General features: G+C 43.0%; 5 protein-coding genes across 8 annotated transcripts in view; 1 reads left to right on the top strand and 4 right to left on the bottom strand.

The window, feature by feature from the left end:
- The window catches only part of LOC125764909 (RNA helicase aquarius), a 39,321-nt gene extending 23,532 nt beyond the window's left edge, over positions 1 to 15,789 (bottom strand). Inside the window, exons 1-2 of the mRNA XM_049429618.1 lie at positions 15,488 to 15,789; positions 14,589 to 15,407 (exon numbers count right to left, since the gene is read on the bottom strand). Coding sequence (XP_049285575.1) covers positions 14,589 to 15,407; positions 15,488 to 15,580 — 912 coding nt within the window. The 5' untranslated portion in view covers positions 15,581 to 15,789. The remainder of the gene's footprint in view (positions 1 to 14,588; positions 15,408 to 15,487) is intronic.
- LOC125765051 (probable G-protein coupled receptor Mth-like 5) lies at positions 222 to 13,930 on the top strand. The gene is made up of 4 exons (XM_049429910.1): positions 222 to 353; positions 9,580 to 10,020; positions 11,812 to 11,939; positions 12,024 to 13,930. The coding sequence occupies exons 2-4, from the start codon at positions 9,852 to 9,854 to the stop codon at positions 13,200 to 13,202; spliced, it is 1,476 nt and encodes a 491-aa protein (XP_049285867.1). The 5' UTR covers positions 222 to 353; positions 9,580 to 9,851; the 3' UTR covers positions 13,203 to 13,930.
- A 76-nt stretch (positions 15,790 to 15,865) lies between the features above and the next one.
- LOC125765011 (cysteine protease ATG4C) lies at positions 15,866 to 19,117 on the bottom strand. Of its 2 annotated transcripts, none has more exons than XM_049429843.1 (5): positions 18,860 to 19,117; positions 17,552 to 18,778; positions 17,150 to 17,482; positions 16,897 to 17,093; positions 15,866 to 16,814 (listed from the first exon to the last, which is right to left on the bottom strand). In XM_049429843.1, the coding sequence occupies exons 2-5, from the start codon at positions 18,558 to 18,560 to the stop codon at positions 16,545 to 16,547; spliced, it is 1,809 nt and encodes a 602-aa protein (XP_049285800.1). In that variant the 5' UTR covers positions 18,561 to 18,778; positions 18,860 to 19,117; the 3' UTR covers positions 15,866 to 16,544. The 2 variants fall into 2 exon arrangements, with proteins under 2 accessions (XP_049285800.1, XP_049285801.1); XM_049429844.1 differs by having other exon boundaries at positions 18,864 to 19,117.
- Positions 19,118 to 19,443: 326 nt separating this feature from the next.
- Positions 19,444 to 20,972, bottom strand: LOC125765075 (HSPB1-associated protein 1). Its single transcript, XM_049429934.1, has 3 exons — positions 20,082 to 20,972; positions 19,912 to 20,022; positions 19,444 to 19,842 (listed from the first exon to the last, which is right to left on the bottom strand). Exons 1-3 carry the CDS (start codon positions 20,874 to 20,876, stop codon positions 19,459 to 19,461), a joined length of 1,290 nt encoding a protein of 429 aa, XP_049285891.1. The 5' UTR covers positions 20,877 to 20,972; the 3' UTR covers positions 19,444 to 19,458.
- A 70-nt stretch (positions 20,973 to 21,042) lies between these two features.
- LOC125764961 (ionotropic receptor 40a) lies at positions 21,043 to 24,035 on the bottom strand. Of its 3 annotated transcripts, none has more exons than XM_049429728.1 (5): positions 22,999 to 24,035; positions 22,157 to 22,910; positions 21,591 to 22,086; positions 21,253 to 21,509; positions 21,043 to 21,181 (listed from the first exon to the last, which is right to left on the bottom strand). In XM_049429728.1, the coding sequence occupies exons 1-5, from the start codon at positions 23,728 to 23,730 to the stop codon at positions 21,063 to 21,065; spliced, it is 2,358 nt and encodes a 785-aa protein (XP_049285685.1). In that variant the 5' UTR covers positions 23,731 to 24,035; the 3' UTR covers positions 21,043 to 21,062. The 3 variants fall into 3 exon arrangements, with proteins under 3 accessions (XP_049285685.1, XP_049285684.1, XP_049285683.1); XM_049429727.1 differs by having other exon boundaries at positions 21,253 to 22,086; positions 22,999 to 23,597; positions 23,658 to 24,035; XM_049429726.1 differs by having other exon boundaries at positions 21,253 to 22,086.
- Between the last annotated feature and the right edge of the window lie 79 nt (positions 24,036 to 24,114).

Genomic DNA, 24,114 nt, shown 5'->3' with positions numbered 1-24,114 from the left:
CAATAAATTCAAGCAGAAACTCTTTTTACGTGAAAATTACAGTAAATTCTTTACCGGTTTCTTTAATCTCGAAGAAATTATGTTTGAAGCATTCCAAAAGCAAACGATTAACCACCCAAAATCCCATTTTACTGCAGCAAAACACGTTGCCACAATGTGGATTAAAACCCAATACGTGTGAAGTCATCAGAAAACCCCTGTAATCTCACGCGAAGCTTGTGCGTGCTGATGGTTTGTGCGTTGCCTACTTGTTTGCCGGTACCGAGTATGTTTTTAGCCTTTCGGTGCTGCCTACGTCCAGAGCCGTATTTCAACGCAGCTATATTGCTATTTAACACAGGCAAACAAAACAAGTGAGTCAGCGGTAGTTATTTAGCTGTCGGTTTCCGTGACCAGTTCCGTGACTGGTGGCACTCATAAAACGGGCACATATTTATTCCAGTTTTGGATTTGTAAAAGGATTTGCACACACAAAAAAAGCGGATGAAACAAAAACGGAAAGGCCAAAAAAGCGTAGCGGAAGGCCCGCTTGGTAGCCTGGTGTGCCACGACGTGTAATTTCCCGGCAGTGTAAATGAGTGAGAAACAAGCGCAGCATAGCTGAAGTAAACGAGCTTAACCGTTGGAGTAAAGGAGCGCAACGTCGAATGATATCGAAATGGGTTTCGGTCTCGTAGCACCGGTTTTTTTTCTCTTCGTTCCGTAGCGTTGGGCAGCCAACATACGGTGTAATGTGTGTGGCATCTGGTTTTTGGAAAGGAAATTCATAATGAGCCCAGCTTTGTGACGGCGCGTCCAGGTAAAACGTTGCCCACGCTGGTTTATGTGCGTCCGAGTTTGTGTTTGTGTGCGTCTGTGTTGTGCTTAGTGCTACCGAAGAGGATATATAGTAAAACTCAGGTGCTAAAGTTTAAGGGAATCATACATGCTCGTGCCATCGCACAGAGCAAACTGTGTGAGCAAAAGAAAAATTCAATTACGATCGGTGAAGCAGTAAACGCGATATGCGAATCGCATTGTAAACAATGTACCGGGGTAGGAAAAACCATCAACCATTGCGATCCGCGATAGCTTCCGTCGTCCAACATCCGGAGTGCGCAAAAAGAAGCAAAAGAGCATACCGAAGAAACCACACGCCACCGGGCGTAGGTGTGCCCCGTGCTGGTGGCCAATGTGAAGGAAACAGAAAGTTATGTGTATTTGTTACCCGGCGGAATTGCACGGTTGAGTGGAAACAAACACACGCACGCATGCACTCGGTGACCGCGTTGCGCGCGGATTATTTTGCCGTCAACTCAAGTACAAGTGGCGTATTTGCAGGCGCAGTATTTATGAATCTGTTGTGTTGGGCATCATATACACCTGCTACAGTGACCAAGATGATGGGTTTTTTTCTCAGTTCAAACACCGCAGCGACCGGTGTTTGCGCGTTTGTCATCTACGATCGTACAGCCACAGTGAATGACGTCATAAGATGATAGATTAATCACGGCCAGCATTCGGTCACCATCGTGACGGTCGCCCTAGAAGCAGATCAATTACCAATAACGATTTAGCGACTTGTTACAATTGCGACATATCGATGGAATAGCATCATTCACGATCGATTTCTTCAATATTCCTGCAATCAATTTGCGCCCACAAACGAAACAGTTCAGTGGTGAAGAATCTTTTTAAATGCTGAGGCTGCAAGCTATAGAACCCATAAGATGAATCACCATTCATAAAAGCCTGCAGCATTACGATATTTCATATTTATTTTAGATGTATTGAATATTTTTGTTTCTCCGAGCCGGTTCATCGTACTTCCCCCGATTGCTCAACCCTGGACTGGTATCATACAGGGGGAAAACCCCCATCGCATGGAATATGTTTCAATAGACTCATGCTGCGTTTCTTTCACTCGTTATGTTTACACCCTTGCTGGTGACAACATTACCATACACAGCACCACACAGCTTACCGCAGCATGCTATGGTGGTAACCATGAGCATGACGTTTATTAGATCGAAGAAAAAACACAACTTTTTAAGCCCACATACTTCCATACAATATATCTTGGGGGCCTAATGGATACCTATGTACACCGGAACCGGATTACAGCCAAAAAGAAAGCAAAAACTACCGCAAAACATTTTTCTGTTGCCTTCAAGCATGCTTGATGCGGTATGTACGAGCAAAACCAAACAAAATTCAAACACACCACGTGCTGTAACTACAAAAACAAGAATAATAATAAATAAACTTCCGGTTTTAGCTAGTTCCACTGCCTCTCCATCGCAGGATGTTTCGCCGCAGAATAAGTGGCAAGCTGGGAACGAATATTGTTGACGAAAGATGCATTTTCAAGCCATCGGAAATGCCAGAAAACGTGCTGATGCCGTTGCTTGTACCCATGCAAGTGTACAACATTTAGGGATTTCCTCTTTCTGGTGGTTTGCCAAAGGAAAAAGATGCCTGATCGAGTTGTAAGAAGCGTCATTGCCGTAAAATGGCTTCTTCGAAGAACCTGCTTGGTATACAAACATGTAGTAGGCGTAGTAGCAGAAACATTTTTTTGGGTTCTACGATTTGGGTCTTGCCATTAGGCAGTATCGTCAGCTCGAGAGAGGACTGCCCTAATAATACGATACGTTTTGAGATACGAGCCGAAGACTCAGCGATATGCTTCTTTTGAGAAACGAATATTTGAGATACGAATAATGTTACTAAACGAATTGAATTACTATACGGTTGAAGTTCCTTTGATAATGTTTATATACGAACATGGCGCTTCTTCAGTTAAATTAACAAGTTGATCATTTTCCAATGACACAAGTGTGAATGGGTTCGCCACACTGTAGAATGAGTTGGACAAACTGCACCTGAACAAACAAGAAGCCAAATTTGCCAATTTTTTGCGTTTTGTTCATACCTTTACGAATTAAATCGAAGGATAAACATTTTGATAACGCTATAATAATTATATGATAAACATATTTGCCCCCTTTCTTATTCTTTAACTGCAGTTGGCACCAACATGAAAAGCCCGGCACCCGGTGGTAGTGAATTCGTAATCCCAACGAAATCCTCCAACCGTTGACATTTATTCTCGAGCGAGATCATTTGACCGTTCGCATTTAAATGTGTGTTCATTTAGCAAACGCTCGCCCAATCCATCTTTTCACTAAGGATAGCCCGTACATAAACCCACATCAATTAAAAGTGTCCCCTAGAGGAAATATTCAACCACCCTCTTCTATATGCAGGAAAATTGTACCGACCGATCATTTTAGCATACATTTTTCTTCTTATTCCCGACCTACCATTTTGCTTGATGTTTTGATGTCTCCACATACATAGCTGCACAAAACCAGCTGTTTACAAAAAGGTGAAAATAACCGTTTTTTATAGCTGTTAAAATACCCATTAGGAATATCATTCACAATCGTGGGTTGGCAAACATTAAAAATAAAAATAAAAATAGAAGAAAGCCACATCAAGCGAAACCGCTCAAGGGGGACACACAAACATCGGCAAGAAAGGTAGCTAAATTATCGTCTGCATATGTTTAGTGAAAATAGTCCCAAATGGTATGCAATCTTTATTTGCGCAATAAAAAATAATACCTGACCACAAATAGTTTGCGTTCGGGGGTTTTTAAAAGCAAAAAAGTTGGCTCACAAATACGCACGAAAGGAAAGGAAACAAAATGCTGGTGTATTCGCTGTCTGCAGGAAACTTTGCCAAACAACAACTAAAAAACTGGCCTTACACATTTGCCAAGTGTGTATTGCGGGATGTGAGTCCTACAAACGCCTGTTTCCCTAAGTACGAATGCTACACAAAGCGGATCGTAAACGAATTTTCTCTTATTTGCCTACGTGCGTTACGCCACTTTCCGTTACAATGCGGCTGTTGTCGTCGGTTAAAAGGGATCATCTGCACGGCTACAAAGGATGTTCTGAAATATTCCACCGTATTCCCTTTTTTACAATTTGGTTTGAATAAGAAAATGTACTTTGCTTTTCAATTCAAATGATGAAGCATATTTTAAACTCATTTTCATTTCTTTTTCACCATACTAATCTACACTTTTTGTATTATTCATGGAAACGCACTTCTACTTCAATCACTGGAAAATATTTAGTTTGAAGAATGTACAAAACAACATTAAGAAAAAACTATTTTTTAACGCTTCCTATTCACCTATTCCACCTGTTAATGGTCTATGCGCACCGCTGTGCATATACAGAGCAATGTTTACCAAGCAGCTGGCACTCATTCGCCGGAATGGGAATGTAATGTAATCTGGCGGGATTTTCAAGTTCGTGACATAACCTTATTCATAAGACACAGAACGCTTCATGCAATTGCCGACGGCAGCAGCACCGGAAGGACAAAACCAACAACCAATTTCCTCGTGCGCTCATTGTGATATATGCGGAATGCAAATAAAAATGCAAACAGTCCACCACCACCAACACCAAGCAAGTTCTATAGCAACCCTACAGCAGTAGAGAGAAACCGAGAGCGACCTGGTGCCACAAACATAACTCTCGGGCACTGGAATAAAATGGCAAATGTATGTACCGGCTTCGTCGTCGACGCCGTAAAGCATAATAAATTGTACTGATGGCAGCTATTATGGAATGTGTCGCCTCATCGTAATATGTACATGTGTGGGTGCTGAATGAAATTCAAAACCAGCACAATGCTTACTTACGGTAAGCGTTTAATTTTGTAAACGATCGCAATTTTGAAACGAACGTATTATTTCTTTTAATACACCTAACAGTTCCTCAATTACGAGCGAACGCTTACAGTGTTTAAAGTTCAATTCAAGCCACCAGATCCGGTATAGAAGGAAGGACTGTTGTCTCGCATAAATACCGATGCTCCGATGCCAACGAGGACAACATAACGTTTGCTGTGTTGCTACACTTTTAAAGCCCCCGGAAGAGACAAAAACACAAAATCTAATTTCCACCTTTCTTACGCGCTACCTACACGTTCGCAGATTCCGTCACGGATATGGTGGGGTTTTCCTCGGCATGTGAAAGCCCATGAACAGACCGAACAAGAATAAAAGAACCGGCAACCATAGTGGCTTTCCTGCTCTTACAGGATCAAAATAAAAACGTGGTTTTTGCTCTCTACTTTTAGGTACTATTACGTATCGTGGCTTTTTTTTGGGGGATCCCTGGTTCTCCCGAGCACAAGGTTTCCGTCAAGGCGTCACGTGATCAAAACCAACGTTTCGTACAGCAATGAATGGTTCATTCAAAAACCTACGACAAATCGTGCTGTGGAGTTTTATACGTACGCGTGCTTTTGACAATATGAAGCACATCGATCGTTTGAGGATCTCCTTCACGCATAAGGATGTTTCAGGCAATGGAAAACTGGAAACTATGATACGACGATGTATAGAAAAACCGTTCAGCCGATAATCGAAACACAAAGGATACAAATAGGAAAATGTGTCCTACCGCGGTAGACAAGGCAAAGCGAAAACGATAAGCACATTTACCAAATCATCGTTTTAATAAAGCGGTGGGAAACAATTCCCATTCGCGCGGTAGGTTATGCTATGTATTAAGGTCGACCCACGGGCTATGAACTTCAGCAAAACTTCCTATCATATTCTGGCTGGTTTACTGCTTTTTGCATACAAATGACTCTATCTGTGAGAGGATAGCTTCCGTGTCGTTACATTTTATGATACCACTCGCTGCCTAGCTGCAGCTGATCCGGGTGGTAACTTTGCATTACATATAAATTGGAATGATTTTGATACTTTTATGTTAATAATGTATCCGTATCATCGTTAACTAATCGTACGCAAAACTCCCCAAAATGGACAATCTTTCTTTTGTTGTGGTTGTGCATCATGGAGCCGGTAAGCGCTGTATAAACGAACACTAATAATCACAGCCTAGACCAGAACAACATCAGAACAAAATGCTCCCACCCACATGTGCCGCACATGGCAGCAAAGGAAACCGGTGACAATTAATCTTCATCAGGATCGTCCTGAACCGGCGCTTTACAACCGTTCTTTTTTTGTAGACAGCGAACATAGAGCAACAGAGAGAACCAAAACACACGTGGCTTAGTGTCGAAATATTCTAAGGGCGTAGGATCTACATAGTTTCGTCTTTTTTCTTGTCACCATTGAATTGCGAATCACAACGCTGTTCCTTGTCGGCGGCCATCAAAACATCGAAAACCGAACGTCACTTACAGTTACAAATACAAAAATTGTGTCATCTCCATCGCAAAACGTTGGAGACAGCTTGTATGTTTCTTACCATTCTTACCATCGGTTCATACAGAAAAAAACCCTCCGAAAGGAGATGATGAAAAATGGCTAGAATTTATGACCTTCGAGAAGTGGTGCTCTACTTACACCGTATCACATCACTCTACCCAACCATCCCTGGAGAGACACACAACGCCACCTTGGGTGCTGCTCCGCTACTGTTGATGTGGTGTATCAATGATGAGCCGCATATTAAGTTTGGCAAGATGAATATTAATGTTGTGCGAGCTATTCATCGTACGTAGGGTTTACGGCTTTTAGCATTCATACGGACCACCCTTGGCACACATTTGCAGTTATTTTATTCTGCACACATAAAATTGTCCTATCCAAACAGCGTTACTTAAGAAGATATCAAAAGGACTTGATTTCAAATTGCTTGGCCCGGGAATGGAAGAAATCGAGCGAAAAATATTGATCGACTTCGATCGGAGCAAAATGCTGCTTGAAAATTCTCTTACTATGTTAAAAAGTCCCAATCATCTTGGTTTCAAGTTTTGCCAGCACTAGGAAAACTCTGTCGCTCAGCTTCCCAACCTACATACAGCCGGGTAAGAACGAAACAAAACCCCGTTATTGTTTTATTTTATTATCGACGGGCACATTTCCCCTTAGCAGCCGTAGCTATTTCTTGTCTCCGGTACCTTATCGGGAAACAGACACAGTCCGTCCGGGATCCAAAAGGTTCGATTAACATTGTCCACTCGTTTCCCTTCGTTTCCCACACACCACGAACCGTTTTAAACGTCTTTAAACCCAACCACGTCCGAAAGCCGTCTATGTGAACCGGTACACAAACGGTTCCTTCTTCTGATGTCGCTTCACCGGACCCATGTTTCAATCGTTGACGACATCGGTGCGTTCTTATCATCACGTACGCATCTTCCGTCGCAAAGGCGTACCCGCGCCAAACCATTCAACCCGAAGACGCATCAAGTATCGTCCCGTATTGGCAAAGATAAAAGAGGAATGCGAAAATATCTTCAAGATGCTACTGGCTGCTGGTGGTGGTTCGCAAAAGGACCACAAAGCACATAAAAAACGGAAAATTAAGAACCGGACAGTAGCGATGGGAGCAGTAGCCGCACCATCATTCCCAAGGATGGGACGAAATCTGAAATGTGCGCGTTCAGTTCGGGCAGTATTTTAGAGTGGCTAAAGGTGCACTGATTCCATGTTTGGAGTGTGGTATAAATAACAGACCTAACTAAGAATTTCATCGCAAACAAAAAACTTTCCGACTGACAACGGTAAGAGTGACCGCTAACAGCTTCCTTGCTGCATCGATTTATATCTATATTTTATTTTCTCATCTCTTCATTAAACCAGCACACAACGTGGTTTGATGAGAGAACAAAATACACAAATTATGTTGCAAAAGAAACATAAAACCTAGAAAGATAGGAAGTATCATCAAATTACAGAACACGCTATACTCGTTTGCAAAACGGAAAACGTCCCAAATCCAACCAAATGAAAAATGAAACGCATAATTAATAGTACACCACATCTAGAAAGAGCTTCCAAGGATCACAAGAAGCAGCATTTGGACATCCAACAGGGGGGGAGTGGCACATAAATAAGTAATTCCTTTTCTCTTGGATGTTCTGCTGCTTGGAGCTCATCTTTTGGTGTGCTCCTTAAACGATACCATCTACGCAAATGACACAGCGTCCAATCCAAAACACGGCCAGAAACGGGACGCGAATGGTCACCAGCTTCCCTTCCGGTTGTCACAATCCGTTGAAGGGTACTCATTTATATAAGGCGTACAAAACGACCACAACCTTACGGTGACGCTTGATTCGCGTCAATCAAACCGTTGTGGTCGATTATTTGAGTTTGCGTGTACTCTGTACGTATTTGAGTTGGTATTTGCCAGCTTAAACTAACAGCATAACATGAAAGCACATCGTGTGGCGTGTCATATATCATGAAAGCGTACGGTAAATGTTATCAAATGCAAGCCAAAACCCGAAACCAACCAAGCGTTACAATCAATAGCTCAATATCACCGGCTATTGTGTTACTAAAGCAGCTACAATTCTGTTCTGCATTCCAACCACTACAAGATAAGGATCTGTGCGTCTTTACTGGCGTTAAGTAATTATAAGGATGTTTCACCGTGTTTCCATCATTTTCACGTTTCAGTTCCGAATCCGACGTGACGATGCTTTTAGTCTTTAGTGCTGCACGTTCCACACAAAACATATCCTCGTTAGCAAAATCGGTGTACAATCACGATAACCTTTGCTAGACCCGGTGGAATGCACGAGAGCTGTGGAGCTCAAGCGAGCTAAATGTGTAATCCTTTCGCCCACACCATCGCAACCCATCCGAAGTGCCCGACGGTTTTGCCCATAAAACCACATCTTATTTTGATGGCGATGATAATGTGAATCACTTATTCTATAATGATCTCAATTTGTTTCTCCCTGGTGAGATGGAAGCGGTGCGAGAAGTGTGCGAGCAAGCGAAAGCATCAAGCAGCAGCACCCGCCCAAGCCATGAACTTCATCGCACCCAAAAACCACAACAGGGTGCAGAAATGGCAGCGAATAGCCGCTACCACCGTGTCTTGGAGTCAAGAAACATATCCCTGCCCGTGATGTGTAGATGTAATGCACAGCGGCAACCGGTAGCTGCTGTCTGTTAAAAACGCAGAACCTTCTATCGTGTGTTTGTTTTTTTTTTTTATTTCACTTTTCATCCGCCTTACAACTTGGTCTCAGTGTCAGCATAAATAAATGAGAAATTTCTGAAGCTCCGTGGTCGTCTGGGGCGCACGCTGCCTGGGAAACCCGTGGTGAAAAAGTAAAACTCGGTCTTCTTTCTTTAGGAAATGGTGCTGATGTCCCGTGTTATACTATGGGGCTGCAGTCGCACATGTTTGTGTATTGCTTGGAATTTATGTATGCTCATCGGTACATGAGTTTAATGAGCTGTCCGTTTTGTTTTTTCCCCTTCATTCTCCCATATCTGTGCGTGATCGGTGAAAAGAAGATCTTCGATCGATACACGCATGATGGTAAGGATTGGTAAAGGTTACTGTTAAAATGTTAGAGCTATATTCATCGCCATGAATTATGAAGGAGCATTAATGTTCTGAAGTGTGCTGTAGAATTCAAGATTGCGTATAAATTTAAACCATATATTTACCAAATGGATAACTAAACGCTTTGGTTTATTCGTGCTCCTGCGCGACTGTGGCCAAATCAAAGCTTTAAGATTTTATATAAATTTTCATCGTTTTGTTTTACTTTCTTATTTTGCAGACGGGTCCCTACGGTGAAGCAAGCAATGACGATGCACTACAGCTAGCACTAGATGCAACACTGCTCGTTTTGAATGTTCCTGCCCGACATACCATTAGCAAACCTTCACAGACGTGGGGGCATTTGTTCCACATTCTGCCAGTGACAAAACCAACACAGCAACGCATAATCTCCGCCAACGACGAAGTGAATCTCACCAAACTTTCCTCATAACCCATTGAAGGGGGTGGTCTTTAGTGTCCCACTGCTGGCAGCTATTAGACGGTCAATAGATGCTAAAGATGCCAACACCAACCAGAGCAGCCTTTGCAATTATTGTCCTTTCCGTAATTGGGTTTACCCATTCGACGACAACTTCATCGGTGCGGATAAACAAATGCTGCGAGAAGTTTGAGGTCGTCTACGATGGGAAGTGTACCGTCGCCGCCACAGTCAATGCAAGTAAGTATACTATTGAAGCATCCCTATCGCTACAGGCTACACTTTACAGACGAACAAAACACAAATGTTTTGGAAAAAAGGGACCAACGCAATTGAGCGCGCAATGGCTTACTAATTAGTTTTTTTAAACGGCCCTAATACTGATGCCGCTCACATGAAGACCATTTTGTGCTTCGTAAGACGTTTTCTTTAAGAGCAAGCAATTTTGAATTCGAAAAAGTGATTGAATTTAGCAAGAAACCAACATAACGATTCGCATCATTATGTTTCTACGGCTTTTGGTCTACGGGCAAGGCACGTGCGCTGCAACCCACCACTGAAAAGCTTCCGTTTGATATCGAAAAATTGTACTCAAAGAATTTTCTAACATTCAATCGAAAGTAAATATTGAACCTTAATGTTATTGCAATCTAGAAATAGCTATAATTCGCTCATAACCATTGCCCAAGTTGCGAACGTGATCAACTCGTTTCATAATTTATGCAATAACAGCTCTTCACTTCGAAGGAAAGCATGAAGTTTATTTTTTGTTTCTTTTCACTTCGACAATTGAAATAAATCCAATAATATTTCCAGCCATTGGTGGTTACTGATAAACGATTTACCTAAAATCATCCAAGAACAGTCCATGGATCTTTCCGTTTTGCTTCATTCTCTCTATACTGCTTTTGGTCACAGTCACGCCACACTGAACAGATGAAAGAAGAAGACTTTTTTTGGCATCAGTTTAACAAGATAAATGTATATCTACATCTGAGTGGTATAAGTAGCACCTACTTACTTGAAGCCAGGGCTTCTTTTAGTCATGGAAAAGATCACAGGAGTTTTTTTCCTACTCACTGTATTATCAGCATCCGTCTTCGTTCGCTTTCTTTCCGAATTGATTTGGTTTCGTCTCGCAGTGTTACGTTCTGTGAGCGGCAATATACACAGATGCGTGATATCGGGTGGGTTTGATTCATCAATAGCACCACCAACGGCAATAATGGCTTTAGTGTTGTGAGTATGATTTATTCCCGAATTTCAATCATACTTCAAACGCCAACGATTTAAGATTAAATCAAGTACAATGCGTCAAACGTTGCTAGTTGTACTTGCTACTCTTTTTTATCATCCTCACTGTGCCTTATTGTTATAACACATATCCCGAAGCCTAAATGGCTAAAGCAATACCCATTCGGATAATATCGAGTGGAAATCTGTATTGCTTTAAAGCCCTGATACCACACCAAGGCGGTAGCGTAATCGAAATTCCATTTCATCCTACTTACCAACTGTGGAACATGATTGCTTTCGGGTTCTACTATCGTTTCGGTTTTTAGAAAGCATACCGGCAACACCCGATTGTGTGTCCGGGTTTCGTATAGACGAACAGACCAAGAGTTCGCTTACGTACATGAGGAAAAGCGATACGCTTTTACTTGCCTTGTGTTAGAAAAATTCTTTCAATTCCTTCACAACCCGGGTAAATGTTGTGCTGGGAAGAGAAAATTGCTGCTACTACTTACGGTTTTCCCCCTAGGCAGGCATGACACGAAGCAAACAAAACAACAACAAAAAGACTCCAACATTACACCATTCAATTGTGCAACTGAAATGCAGTCAGCAGGGAGCTGATTGTTGCAATATATAGAACACCTGACCCGTACCATTAGTATCGAAACACAACGACGTACGTGATGGGAGCAAAATTGTGAGGACGACGACGGTGACTCCGGAACGTGCATCGTCCAAGAGGCCCATTTTTCATCAATTTCATTTGCCCTTTTTGTTGCCCTTGCTTCATTGCAGCCATATGGAAGCCAGAGTTCATCGGTCGGAAAGGCGAACGAAATGTACAGGTCGACAATTATCGTTTCGTCATTGGTCTGCCGGACTGTGGTACCAAGCAGAAGTTTAACATCTACGAATATCACGACGTAAGTAGCGCGCTTTTCCGAACACATCCAGTTGTTAAAAATGTTTTCTTTTACGACATTGTTTCCTTCTTCCTCACCTTACAGAGCTATGACAAATTGATTCTCTTTCCGGATGGTCAGCTGCGGCACCTTATTCTGCGCCATCACAGCCCCGGGTCACAGGGTAGCGTAGGTAGCTATCTCGATGAGGATTATATCGATGCCGGTGACACGAATGTGCCGCTGTTACAGTACGACTACGTGCAAGGACTTTACTGTATGGATCGTGCTATCGGAAGCGGTGGTGATGGAGCAGAACTAATGGAGGGTTTGATAGCGAAGGTGTGCTCGCCGAAGGAAGAGATCCACTGGACCGATAGTGATGTGATGCTACGCAAAATCATCAACCCGATTTGCCACGGTTTGGCCATGATCATCCTGCTCGTCGTTGCGATCATTTACTTTGTGCTGCCAACGTTACGCGATCTCGTCGGCAACATGGTGACAACGATCACGATGTGTCTGATCGTGAGCCAGGCGGCCGATCTGGTACGCATCTTCACCGAGTTCAGCAACCATGTAAGCTTCCTCATAGCGGATCTGTTCTTTTACGTCAGCCTGCTCGGTGCGTTCTTCTGGCTAAATGCGATGGGTTACTACATCTGGAAAATGTTTCGCACGCGTAACGTGTTCTTGCGAGTTAGCGACGGTCGAAAGTACTGCTGGTACTCGGGATACGCCTGGGGCTGCACCGGTACGATGGCAGCAATTGCCGTGTTTGCCCATTTCTTTCTCGATCTTCCCGGTAGTAGCAACGCTAGCAGTAACAGTGGCACCGAAACCGTTCACCATCCCGGACGGGAAAGCTTTTTCGAAGGGCAGGACAACATTAGCTGGCTAGGGATAGCCGTGTTCTTTACGCCGATCGCATTCATTATTATAGTGAACATTTTCTTCTTCGTCACCACGTTACGCTTCATCAATCGGATGCATACGTACGGCAGGATCCATCATAAGCTGCGCTGTAGCTTCGTCATGTTCACCCTTATCTTTGCCACAATGAGTATCGCCTGGCTGTTTCTCATTCTATCATGGTTACATTTTGACGGGTTGCTCTACATGCACATCATCGCGAATGCGCTACAGGCACCCTGCATCCTCTATATCTGTGTGTTGCGCCAGAAACATGTAACATTTCTAGTGAAATCATGCTTTCGTGATCAAGCGCCCCAGACGACCGAGTGGGGCGACGAGATGACTTACATGAACGGTGGTGATTACTAATGCTTAGTATTGTGGTAAAAGACGTACATTCGATTTCATCTTCACGCGTACGTCAGTTTCGGCTGATGGTATGATCTTCATAATCCGAACCAATCCATATGATATTATGTACACAGTAAAAGGCTCTCAGTGAGCAGTCGCAAAGACAAAACCATAACACCGTCCACCGGCTGTCTAGGTAAAGGTGCATTCGTACAGTAAAGTCTTACATACAAAAAAGACTTACGTGAAAAAAAACAACCACAGAATCTCAGGCCGAATATGCTTCCAGGCTTCTAAATTCCAGTCTTCAACAACTAAGAATAGGCAGCAAATATAGTCATAGTTCATACGCGCAATGATATAAGGCACTGCTGTATTAGTCATAAAGTGTAACAAATCGAACAAAAACATCTGCTGCTGCAGTTTTCAGCACGAGATCGGACGAGAAATTGCTCGTGGGAAAAACAACATTTGTCTGATGTACAATCTTCCGATCCTTGCACCGCTCCTCCATGTAGATAAGTGGAAAACAAAATATTTGTAAAAAAAAACTTAATCTGTAAGATAATTTTAAAATTTAATTGGTGCGCAGTTGTACTTCAACACAACCGACAGTGTCTTACCCGCTTTTTTGGCATACAAATACATTTTAGTTAACAAATAACTAAGTGCATGCAAAACGAAAACGAATATGTGGTTTTAGCAAATAAAACGTACGTAAATAAGTGACACTATTGTTGTACTCGGGGCGGTCCGATGGTGCATGTGATAAACGGCGCCAGTCCACACGGCCGGACCGGGTTCAAATCCCATCCGGACCGTTCCCCCGTAGCAAGGACTGACTATCCGGCTACGTGGTAAAAATAAGTCTAGTAAGCCAGAAATGGCCGGCGTGACCTGTAAGGTCGTTAAAGCCAAAAAGATTGTTGTACTCGTTAAACATATTGTGTACTAGCTGGATAGGCAATAGAAATAGACGACTACAATTAAATGGGTTTCATACACTATTTATGACATTGAAATCAACAGAAACTATTCGTTTGTTGTTTTCTTGTGTTTCAATAAAAAATGATACATCTGTTGTTACGGCAGACGATGAAAGAAAGGCAATGTTTATTGTGCGAAAAATTGAATGTACTCAAATGTTCCTTTTAAGCATTTTCCAACAGAAACGCAACGTGTTGCTGTAACGTTTTCTGCTTTGCCTATACAAACAACCCATCCCGTTATAGAGGAAAAAATCTAAAAAAACATAAAAAATTGTGCACACTAGTAGCAAGAATCTTAGGAAAGGTTTATGCTCCTCCTTTCCTTTTACATTGAATAAACAAATCTTCCAATATTTTTGCTTATTTAATCGATTCTCTTCGAACGCATCAGCAGAAGAAAAGTATAAAGACTCACCTGAGAAAAAAGATTGCCTTCTTCGCGACGAACCAACGACGATAAGGAACAACGTACGACAACGTGACAGTCGTCCATGACGGTATTGAAGAATCTTCTCGTCGGTAATAGCGCTTCCAAATCGATTAAAAACTCTATGAACCTTTCACAGTATCGTACCGTTTCCTCGCATACTGGACCGTCCACCGGAATGGTCTCAAGAATGCGTATAAATTTGATCATTAAATTTTGCAAAAAGTGACGCTCCCATTGAAGCTTTTCGCTCTGCTCCGGTTTATCCTTTTTTTGGAGCTTTTTCCAAAATTTGCGCCATTCCGGTATCTGGTTCAGCTCTTGTTCGCGGCGCTTCGGCTGCAGACAGGCCCACATAGTTAGCGAGACAAGCCGCTTTGCCTGGTTGCGACATATTTCCACCTCCATGCTGTTAAAACAATGATTCAAAAACACCAGCAATGCCGTCTGTTCACGCATTGTTGCCGGTGTCACGGGACACTCTTCGATGCACGCTTCCAGCACGCGCTGGAAAAATTGCACAAACAGCTCACCGTTATTTTCGAACACTTTCCACACTTCCACCTTTTCACGAAACTTTTCATTCACCATCGCCACTATCGACATTAGGTGCGCACGACTTGCACCTTGCCCGTCAAAGTTGGGCCACAGATAATTTTCCAGGTACTGGCTAAACTCCAGCATCATGATCCGGCGCAACGAATGACGCGTATCGCATATCTCTTTCCGGTAGATATCTTCTATGATCTGTGCATTGTACGCCTCGTGAGCGTTTGCCGTATCCGGTGCCCAAAATCGGTTCGCAAGCTATTAATCGAAAGAGAGGCAAATCACAAGATAATTAATGCATGTTTTGCAAATGGTAAACATAGCTATCATGTACTTACGAATGTTATTTCGTCCGCGTTTATTTGCGAAATCGTAATCGCTCCCTTCAAGACGGGTTTATCCTGCGATTGATTTTCGTCTTGTGGCGCCATCGTCTAAACTGCACAACGCGAATAATCAAATAATATTTTACTACAATCACAATCGACCGGCCGGCTAAATAGGAAAAACTTTAAAACGCGTCCGTGCTCAAAACACCGTACCAAAACAAACGGCGCTCAAACAATTTCATCCCCACTAAATGACAATCGAAAAGTTAACTTCATTTCCGTTAGATGGCGTTAGCGATCTGATGTAATTGTGCCTCGACCAGTGGCCTGGACGACATGTTCGCTCCATATTTTTCAAATTTTAAATTACGATTTTGAAGACACACATTTTCCTCTGTACTATTAGTTTTTTTTATTTATTTTATACGTAAAAAATCTTCTAAGCCTACATGATACATTATTTGGGTATGCATATGTTCATGCGCCTGCATTCAGCAATAAGTACGAACATAAAATGTAAACGAAATGTTTCCCTCTAAACGCTAATCAAAGGTAAAGTAACTAAGCGCGACGAAATATTTTAATAATAAATTAAATCTTCCATAACTAAATGTAGTACTATACCTATGGTTCAGATATTTGTTTACTTCTTGGCAATATATGTAAGCGGTGTACCTGTCTGCAGGATAGCTGTAAGGTAGTCCTCGTTGAATAATGGACCAATTTTCACGATTTCATTTTATCTTAAGCGATACAATCACAATATAAGTACATTTTTCTACGATAATCAATTATTTGCTCTAGATCAGCATTACTTTCCTTCCCTTTCCTTCCGAAGTACTGAAACCTGTGTTTCGTGTCCGTGTACTTGTTGCTCTTGTTGTACCAAATAGAAAGGATGGTGCCATACACACCTGATCGTCTGCCGTGGAATGTTGCTATGTAGAACAGGCAGCGTAAATGTTGTCTGCTGATTCGCTGTTGACAACGGATCCATCAGTAGTCGACTAAACATATCTAGCTATGTATGAATCGTATCGAAAACTTTTCGCCGTGCAACGTGTTGTTATAGAATGACGAACTCGATGGCCTCATCCTCTTCTTCGTCATCGTCCTCATCGTTACCCGCAGCCATTTGCTGCGGTATAGCCGTTGGAGGTGATCGATACGCCATCGGGTGAGAATGATGGGGCTGTTGTCCTGGGAGATCGGCACGCTGTTCGCTGCTTTTCCCACGACAAAACACAAACATCGGGTAACTGACGGAGCTAGTCGACGATCCGGATGGGTTCGTAAATCCTGCTTCTTGATTGCCCTGATGAACGGGTATTAAAAACTGTCGCGCGTTGTAAGAGACGAAGAAACCCGATAAGCAAGATTTACTAAACTAGTTTACAAAAGCCCCCACCCCAACTTACCGGTTTTACGCTGTCGATAAACTTATAAAAGTCCCGTTTCGTTTCACAGTAAAATCCAATGCAACAACTGGGATCCATTTTGCTTAGCTTCATCTTACGGGGTGATTTACAGTGAAACGAGGCGACGGGAAAGTTTTCCTGATTCACGTCGACCATATCTTGGCAGTAGTGCGGGTCGAGATGGATAAGTTTGTCCTCTACAAAAGAAACTATCTTATAGCGAATTATCGTTTTTGTGGAGCTCTATCCATACCTTGGTATCCAACAAAGTACAGCGAGTGCTTCGGTCGTCCGCCAATAATGCCGATACAGTAGTCCAGGCTTAGCATCGCCTTAAGGCATTCGTTATAAATGGGATTTAGCTTGTCGGTACCAAGTCGAAGCGGTACGAGCAATATTAACGACTTCCAGTGAGTGGACTGTCCCTCATCATCACCATCACCTGCAGAAGGTGAAGAGTCGCTTTTATGCACACTGGCCACGTTTGCTGAGGTTCCACTACTTCCGGCCATACACTTTTGCTGCCAGGGCGCACCAGGCGGTGGTGCCGAAACAGTGCACTCGTCAAGAATATCTTGTATATACACTGAAACACAACCAAAAAGCTAGCATTAGTACACAAGTACTTCTTATCGAATAGATTATTCTAGCTCACCAGCACAATCCTGGGCAACGTAAACGTTTACTCCATCCAAATCGGTAATTTCCTGTGCGGCCAAACGTACAGCCTGTCGCAACAGGTGCGCTACCGCACCCGGACCGTACCAATCGCCGGGCTTTTTGCCCGATTCTTTCCCCAGCGCTACCAGCGTATGTATCGAGAAGGGACTCGTCTTCGACGAGGTATCTCCGAACCAACGAATCACTTTCCTGTGTATACTCTCCTCGTAAGCAGTGAACATCGACACATCCCATCGCCAGCTGCGCCCGAGAAAATGGGCTACCAAACCCTGTGCAAGCAGCATCTGTCCACTTCTTATCATGCAACCCCAGCCACAATCGGACGTGTAGTTCGAATCGTCCATCGTTTGGAATTCCCGCCTGTACGTCATCCAAATGCGCGAAATGAAATCCCTCCGGAACGCTCCAATTCCTTCCTCTTCGATGATCGCTTCCGGGCTGCTGTCCTCAATGGCGTCGGTACCCGTTTCCTCCGGCGGTGAGTTTGACCCTTCGGCCAAATAAACGTTCTGCAGTACCATCAGCTGACCATCGGGACCCGAGGTGCCAAGCTCTAGCGAGCTTTCCATTGATGGTCCGGGCGTTACCTTTTGATGGTAGCATCGACCCAACAGCCACAAGGGTTGCTCCTTTGAAAAGTTTGTCTTCATCTTATAGCTCCATCCGAACTTCATGTTGTTCCACATGGTTAACAGTTTCGATTCCACCTTACCCTTGAACTCTTCTCCCGGACCACTTGCAGATGGATTTGCAGAGGGACCGCCTCGCATCGGACTACACGAGGCGGACATGGTTTCGTGGCGGTGCGCATGCGGTGGCAGTGATATTTTCCTTCCAGGCGTTTTCGTTCCATCGCCGCTCCGATCAGCAACCTGGGGCTGGTCACGATTTCGGGAATCACCTTCGGAAACGCTGCGGAAGTGCTGCGGTGTTATCGACAGCTTGTTGAATCCGGTACGGTTTAACAGCACGTCGTAGTTCATCGCCTTTCCGGTGGGAGTGTATGCTATCCCGATTGAATTATTTGAAACAATCTAGCTTGTAGTGGTAGCTGGCAGGTGCTTTTGCAATCAAAGCGCTCCAAGTGAAATAACCAGGAAGTCACCGTTTCGCTCACAACCTTGTCACCGTGGTCTCAATTATACCTGCGCGTGAATAAGATACCTCAGCTCAACTCATTCCTTCCCTAAGTGATACTTTCCTATCAGGTGACGGAATGCAAACAAATGACCATGAAATTAACATTGGCAAAATCCCCAAAGTTGATCTACACAACACACACCCACTTTGCGTTGGTTCGCTGTACCACCACCGTCCGCTAATCGAACATTCCTGCTACACAACGTCTCGATCGATGCAACTGCTCGCGCTTGTTCTGGGTTCGTTTCAGACAAAAGCATTCACGCTTTATACATTTCTCTGGCGCTGCTGTTTTTCTAGTTTACAATGAAAAACAGAAAACATCTAAATTGTTTCTTTTCTGTTTTAGCACTGTTGACATTCATAGCAAAATGTCACAATAGATAAACGTCACAACAAAACAGGGTGGTACTGTGAAAAAAATATTCAGCACGGGGTCACTAAACGGTTAGCAATTGTCGCGTTTGCGAACGCGATTCAGAAAAATTTTGCAAAAAATTTCAGAGAAATTTTGTGAAAAAAACCTCATCTCGTGGACATTTACAAAAAAACTATAAATTTGCCAATCTCCTAAGGTTATATAGCCTTAGTTTTTCTTGGGAAATTTAGCAAAATTTATAAATTGATGTATTTTAATGCGAATTGGTTGAAATACGTTTCATTTGAATGAATGTTAATGTTAATGAATGGCGGTCATGAAATGCGAAAAAAAATAGGAATACTGTGTCAACGGTCAGTAAATCAACTTCTATATTCATCTAACAAGGAAGTTTCTATTAATTTTACTACATTTGGTTTGCAACACACGTTTATCAGTTTTCGCATTCTTACCACTAGTTCAATTTCGTCAGTGGTTAACCCTGAGAAATTCGCCCCATTTTGGGATGAATCGTATCGAGAATGGTTGCAAATGATTTTGTTATAAAAATCCCATTGTTGTAGCTTTTCCACCGGCTTAATGAATGGTTTGCATTCCTCTATTAATCTGTTGAACGCGTCGGTAGATAGATAGTCACAGGGGTATCGCCTTGGTTCTATACATTGCTGTTTGTTCTTCCGCTTTTGATCTAGCAAATAGTTCAATATATCATACGATTTGCTGATACTCGTTGTTGTCAATAGATCCTGCCGAAGAAAAATTTGGATTCATTTATCGTTGGTTTAAAAGGCCTGAAAATGGGATGGATAATTTACTTCATTTGGGTTTATAAGACGATTTTTAATATTCTCTTCCAACCCGTCACACAAATCTTGAAGCAACAGCTTGGTTATGCATTCTGAGATAAGAGAATCGACGTCGGTTTCCTGCAAATCAAGAGTAACACAATTAAAAGTGCAATCATGTAACTAGATGCACTACCTACCAAACTAAGCCAGGTGTTGAAATTCAGAGCAGGTTCTAATGTTTCGACGTAGTGCCACCATTTAGGAGGTACAATTAAAGCCATTCCGGGCTCCAACACCACATGGTACACTTCATTCTCAACCTTCGTAAAATGGCTGTAAGATGCGGGACTGTAAAAGTTCTCCTCACAATATACACTTGATTCTTCAAATGGGACCCGCACTGGAGTTAACTTTGCCTCCGGAGGCAACAGTGTCCAGGATTTGCGCCCAAAAACCTGCACCACGATATTGCACCCATACGTATCGTAATGGCAGGGGGTGTGGGCCTGTGCCGATCCAATCCAAAACGTAACATCTTCGTTAATCTCTGGAAACCCGAAGCACGCAAAATTTACTCCTCTTCGGCAAGGTTCTGGCAGTAGTTCAATGTTACGGTAGCTGAACGAATTCCATCGTTCTACTTTATGCTGAATATCTCTATTGCAAATGTCGCGCATTTTCATGTGTCTCTTTGTTCGTTGCCATTCCCATTGTGGGTCACAACCGCCCATCACCGAGCATTCATCAAAAGGTACGGCATTTGGGTGCGCATCGTCAAATGTTTCACACCAATCGTCGAATGTTTGTTTAAAGCAGGGCCACTGAGGATTTATATTGTACAGCACATACGGTCGTTTTGCGTTCAGAACTATTTCTTTCAATTTGGTCGGATCCATTAACTGTCTCTTGTTTGTATCCTTCGGTTTGTGGAAACGTTTTGCAGATCCTTCGCTTGTTTTTAAACTAAATATAAACAATCGGACCAACGTCATCGGTCATCATCTGTTATCAAAGCAAACGTCTTCTTCAAATCCAAACGTTTGACGTAACTTTTTTTGAATTTCTTCCGTTATAACAAGTGCCAATTGTGCAAAACGTATTAACAATATCAATTAGAAGCTAATGAAAAATGGTATTTAACCGAATCCGAATAAAAATTATTATAAATTATAGACGAATCACCTCCATTGTGGGCAGAGTTGATCAATCACACACTTAAGTTTACTCCCGATAAGACCGATTGTTTCTCCACAACTGTTGATCATTTTAATGTGCCTTTCAACGAACAGACAAATTCCTGCAAAAGCACAAAACAAAAAGAAAAACAGCTGAACAAAACCCTTCAGTTATTGCATGGTTCGAGCTCACCTCCCAGGATGTGACCGCACGCTAGCACCAGAAATGCGCCTTGCAACATTCTTAAATTCATTGGCTGCAATTTATCGTTCGAGTCCGTCTTTCGTTTGCTTCCGGTACCATCTGTGTCACACTCGGAATTGGTAGACTTGGTAGAGCGCACCGTTTCTTCCGAGTGCGATATGCTTCCCTTGTGGCGTCCGAACATCTGCTCGTACTCTGCTATGGTTATTTTCTCCACTATACCTGCCTCGAACAGACGCATGATGCTGGAAATTAAATGAAGGAAGATTGTTGAATAGTACACCATCTCATAATGCATCGATTTTATACTTCCGGAACACACATACACGTCGTTCAAGCTGTCCAAAAATGGACACCCAATCTGCACGGCCACGGCAGAATAGCGCGTGTACAGCTTCTCGCTTAGCTGAAACCGATTGGCACCGTACCGTTTGGTGTTGAAATATAACGTTTCACGACCTCCAAAGACTGCGTATTTCGGGTCACTCTGCAGCACACGAATGCCTTCCTCGACGGATTTGACCAGAAAGGAATCGTTTACCGATCGCTGCCTTGTCAGCCGGTAAAGCCGTTGTAATACACCGGTAGAGTTTACTAGCGCAGCATGGAATGCACTCTGGCGTTCTACCAATAACTCATACCCATCACGTGTCATGCGATTTTCTAGCCGCCCAAGCGTATTGATAGGACTTTCCCGTGCCGGGCGTGCTAGCTGTGATGTTAGCTGTGCGGAATAGACATCACCGAGAACGTATGTAGCGCACAGCCAAAGTAAGATGGAAAAGAACCTCGCAAGATGACCATCGAATGGAATGTTAGCCGCTGAAATGATAACACGAAACAACAACAAGGATTATGCTATACAGTGCTCATTTTGTCCAAAGACACTTACATTGCCTCAAGTACACGTTGATCGTATACCATATGCAGCGGTCTAAGCTAGGATATTCCTGCATGTCGTTAGTCCTGTAAGTCCGCCGAGCAGTAACACGTGTGTAGCTCATTTCCTCAATGTAGCGTATGTTATAAAAGGCCGGCTTACGCTGTCTGAATTTTTTATGGCGATTCCGTTGTCTCAAATTACCACGATTATAACCATATCTCCACCGATAGGGCGTGGAAATAATGATGTATAATATAGGACCAGAAATCAAAATAGTTATGATCACCGGTGGCCAAACCGTAATCTGAAATGGACGCACTAGGGCTAAAGCTTCGTTCAGCTTCCGCGGTGCGTGTGTTACAAAGGCAGCCGAATCGGCCAACGTGAAGAAAGAAAACTCGACCGCTTTCATCCTTTCCCACGTTACAGCTACATCTCCAAGATACAGTTCCACCTCCCTGCGCTGGAGCATACCTAGAGCGCCCGAAAAGCTAGCATTGTTCTCCGACCCGAGAGCTATGCCCTGAATCTTTTCGGGTGGTTCCACGTACTGAAAGCTGAAATTCATCCGCTCCGCTATCAACTGCATCAAGTTGTGATCGCGTCCACCTTTCACCGTAAAGTAGGTATCGTCGCTTTCTACCGTAACATTCTTTTCCAGCTCCATTTCGAAACCCACCGCGTCATCACTGTTGGTACCGTTGGTCATATCAGCTGCGTTGGTGCTCACGTTGCCATAAATAATAAAATGCCATGGAGGTTTCTGAGAATGGTAAAGTTAAATTACATTAGATTATTTAATGTAATTCGCCGTTTTTAAACTTAGAAAAGATAGAGTTAATGAAGCTTACGTGTATGACCGGAATGCTAAAAATGCGCCCATCAAAGTTCTTGTAGACCTCCGTCGGCGAGGGAAGTAGTGGCACCCGTTTGAACGTCATGTCATTACCATCGAACCAGTTCACGCTTACCATGTCGCCACGATTGTTTGGCTTGGCTTGGTTGTAAAATATTCGAAAGATATTGCGCCTGGGATTGGTAATTATAGCCACACGAAATGGTTCCTTTAGCAGATTATGGTTCAAGGTGGCCGGCAGCTGCGAAGCACCCCAGTAAAATATGAACAAACTGAGCCGGTGCGCCAAGCGTCTGTCGGTGATGTCCTGCAACATGTCTTCCGGGTGACAGAATATGAGTGATGTAATTTCCAGCGATTTCTCCAGATTTTCCTCAATCAAGCTGAAGTACTGTTCCAGATCGTAGTAGACACAGGTGGGTATGTTATGGTGATGGATCATTACGGTGAGCTTGTCAAGACGATCGATTTTGGTTTCGTTTTGTACCAAAATCACTAACGATTTGGGTGCTAGCAGGTTCACCATTTCCGAGATACCTCTTATCATGCCGGACTGATTGGATCGTTCATTTAGAGCAATGAGATTTTTACGAGCTGCAAGTGCCCGAAAGTGAGAATTATGGTAAAATATATTTTGTGAAGAGCAGAACTTACCGCCAAACACAAACGATGCTCGTAATACTAATAGTGCGAAAAGAGTGTACTTTTTCTTCCTTTCCACGATCATGTTGAAAATCACAGTGCGGAGACGTTAGCTGGAAACGTTATCTTTTATACAGGTCATGTTCAGCCATTATTAGGTAGAGTTTCGTTTAAGAAGCATTATTTATTCACCGCATGGCGCGTCAAGAAAATGCCTCACAATGTCCGCGTGTCCATCAATCAATCTAGCGCGTGAGGTTTGCAATTATGACAAAGCTTATGAAACCGAACCTGCCGTGTTTGGCTCTCTTGCATTTTGCTAGTAACAAGTGAACCAGAAAGACATTCTTTGTGTTTGGAATCGGGAAAAATGTCTTTTCCCATGCCTCAAAAACTAAAAACGAGAATAGAGCCTAACAGGCTACCTATGTGACTGCCTTCTAGTAGCTTTTATCTTATTTCTAGAACT

The sequence above is a fragment of the Anopheles funestus genome, chromosome 2RL (genome assembly GCF_943734845.2).
Source record: "Anopheles funestus chromosome 2RL, idAnoFuneDA-416_04, whole genome shotgun sequence".
NCBI lineage: Eukaryota > Metazoa > Arthropoda > Insecta > Diptera > Culicidae > Anopheles > Anopheles funestus.
Note: the sequence above shows the minus strand (reverse complement) of the source record. Positions and strands in the feature narration are given on the sequence as shown.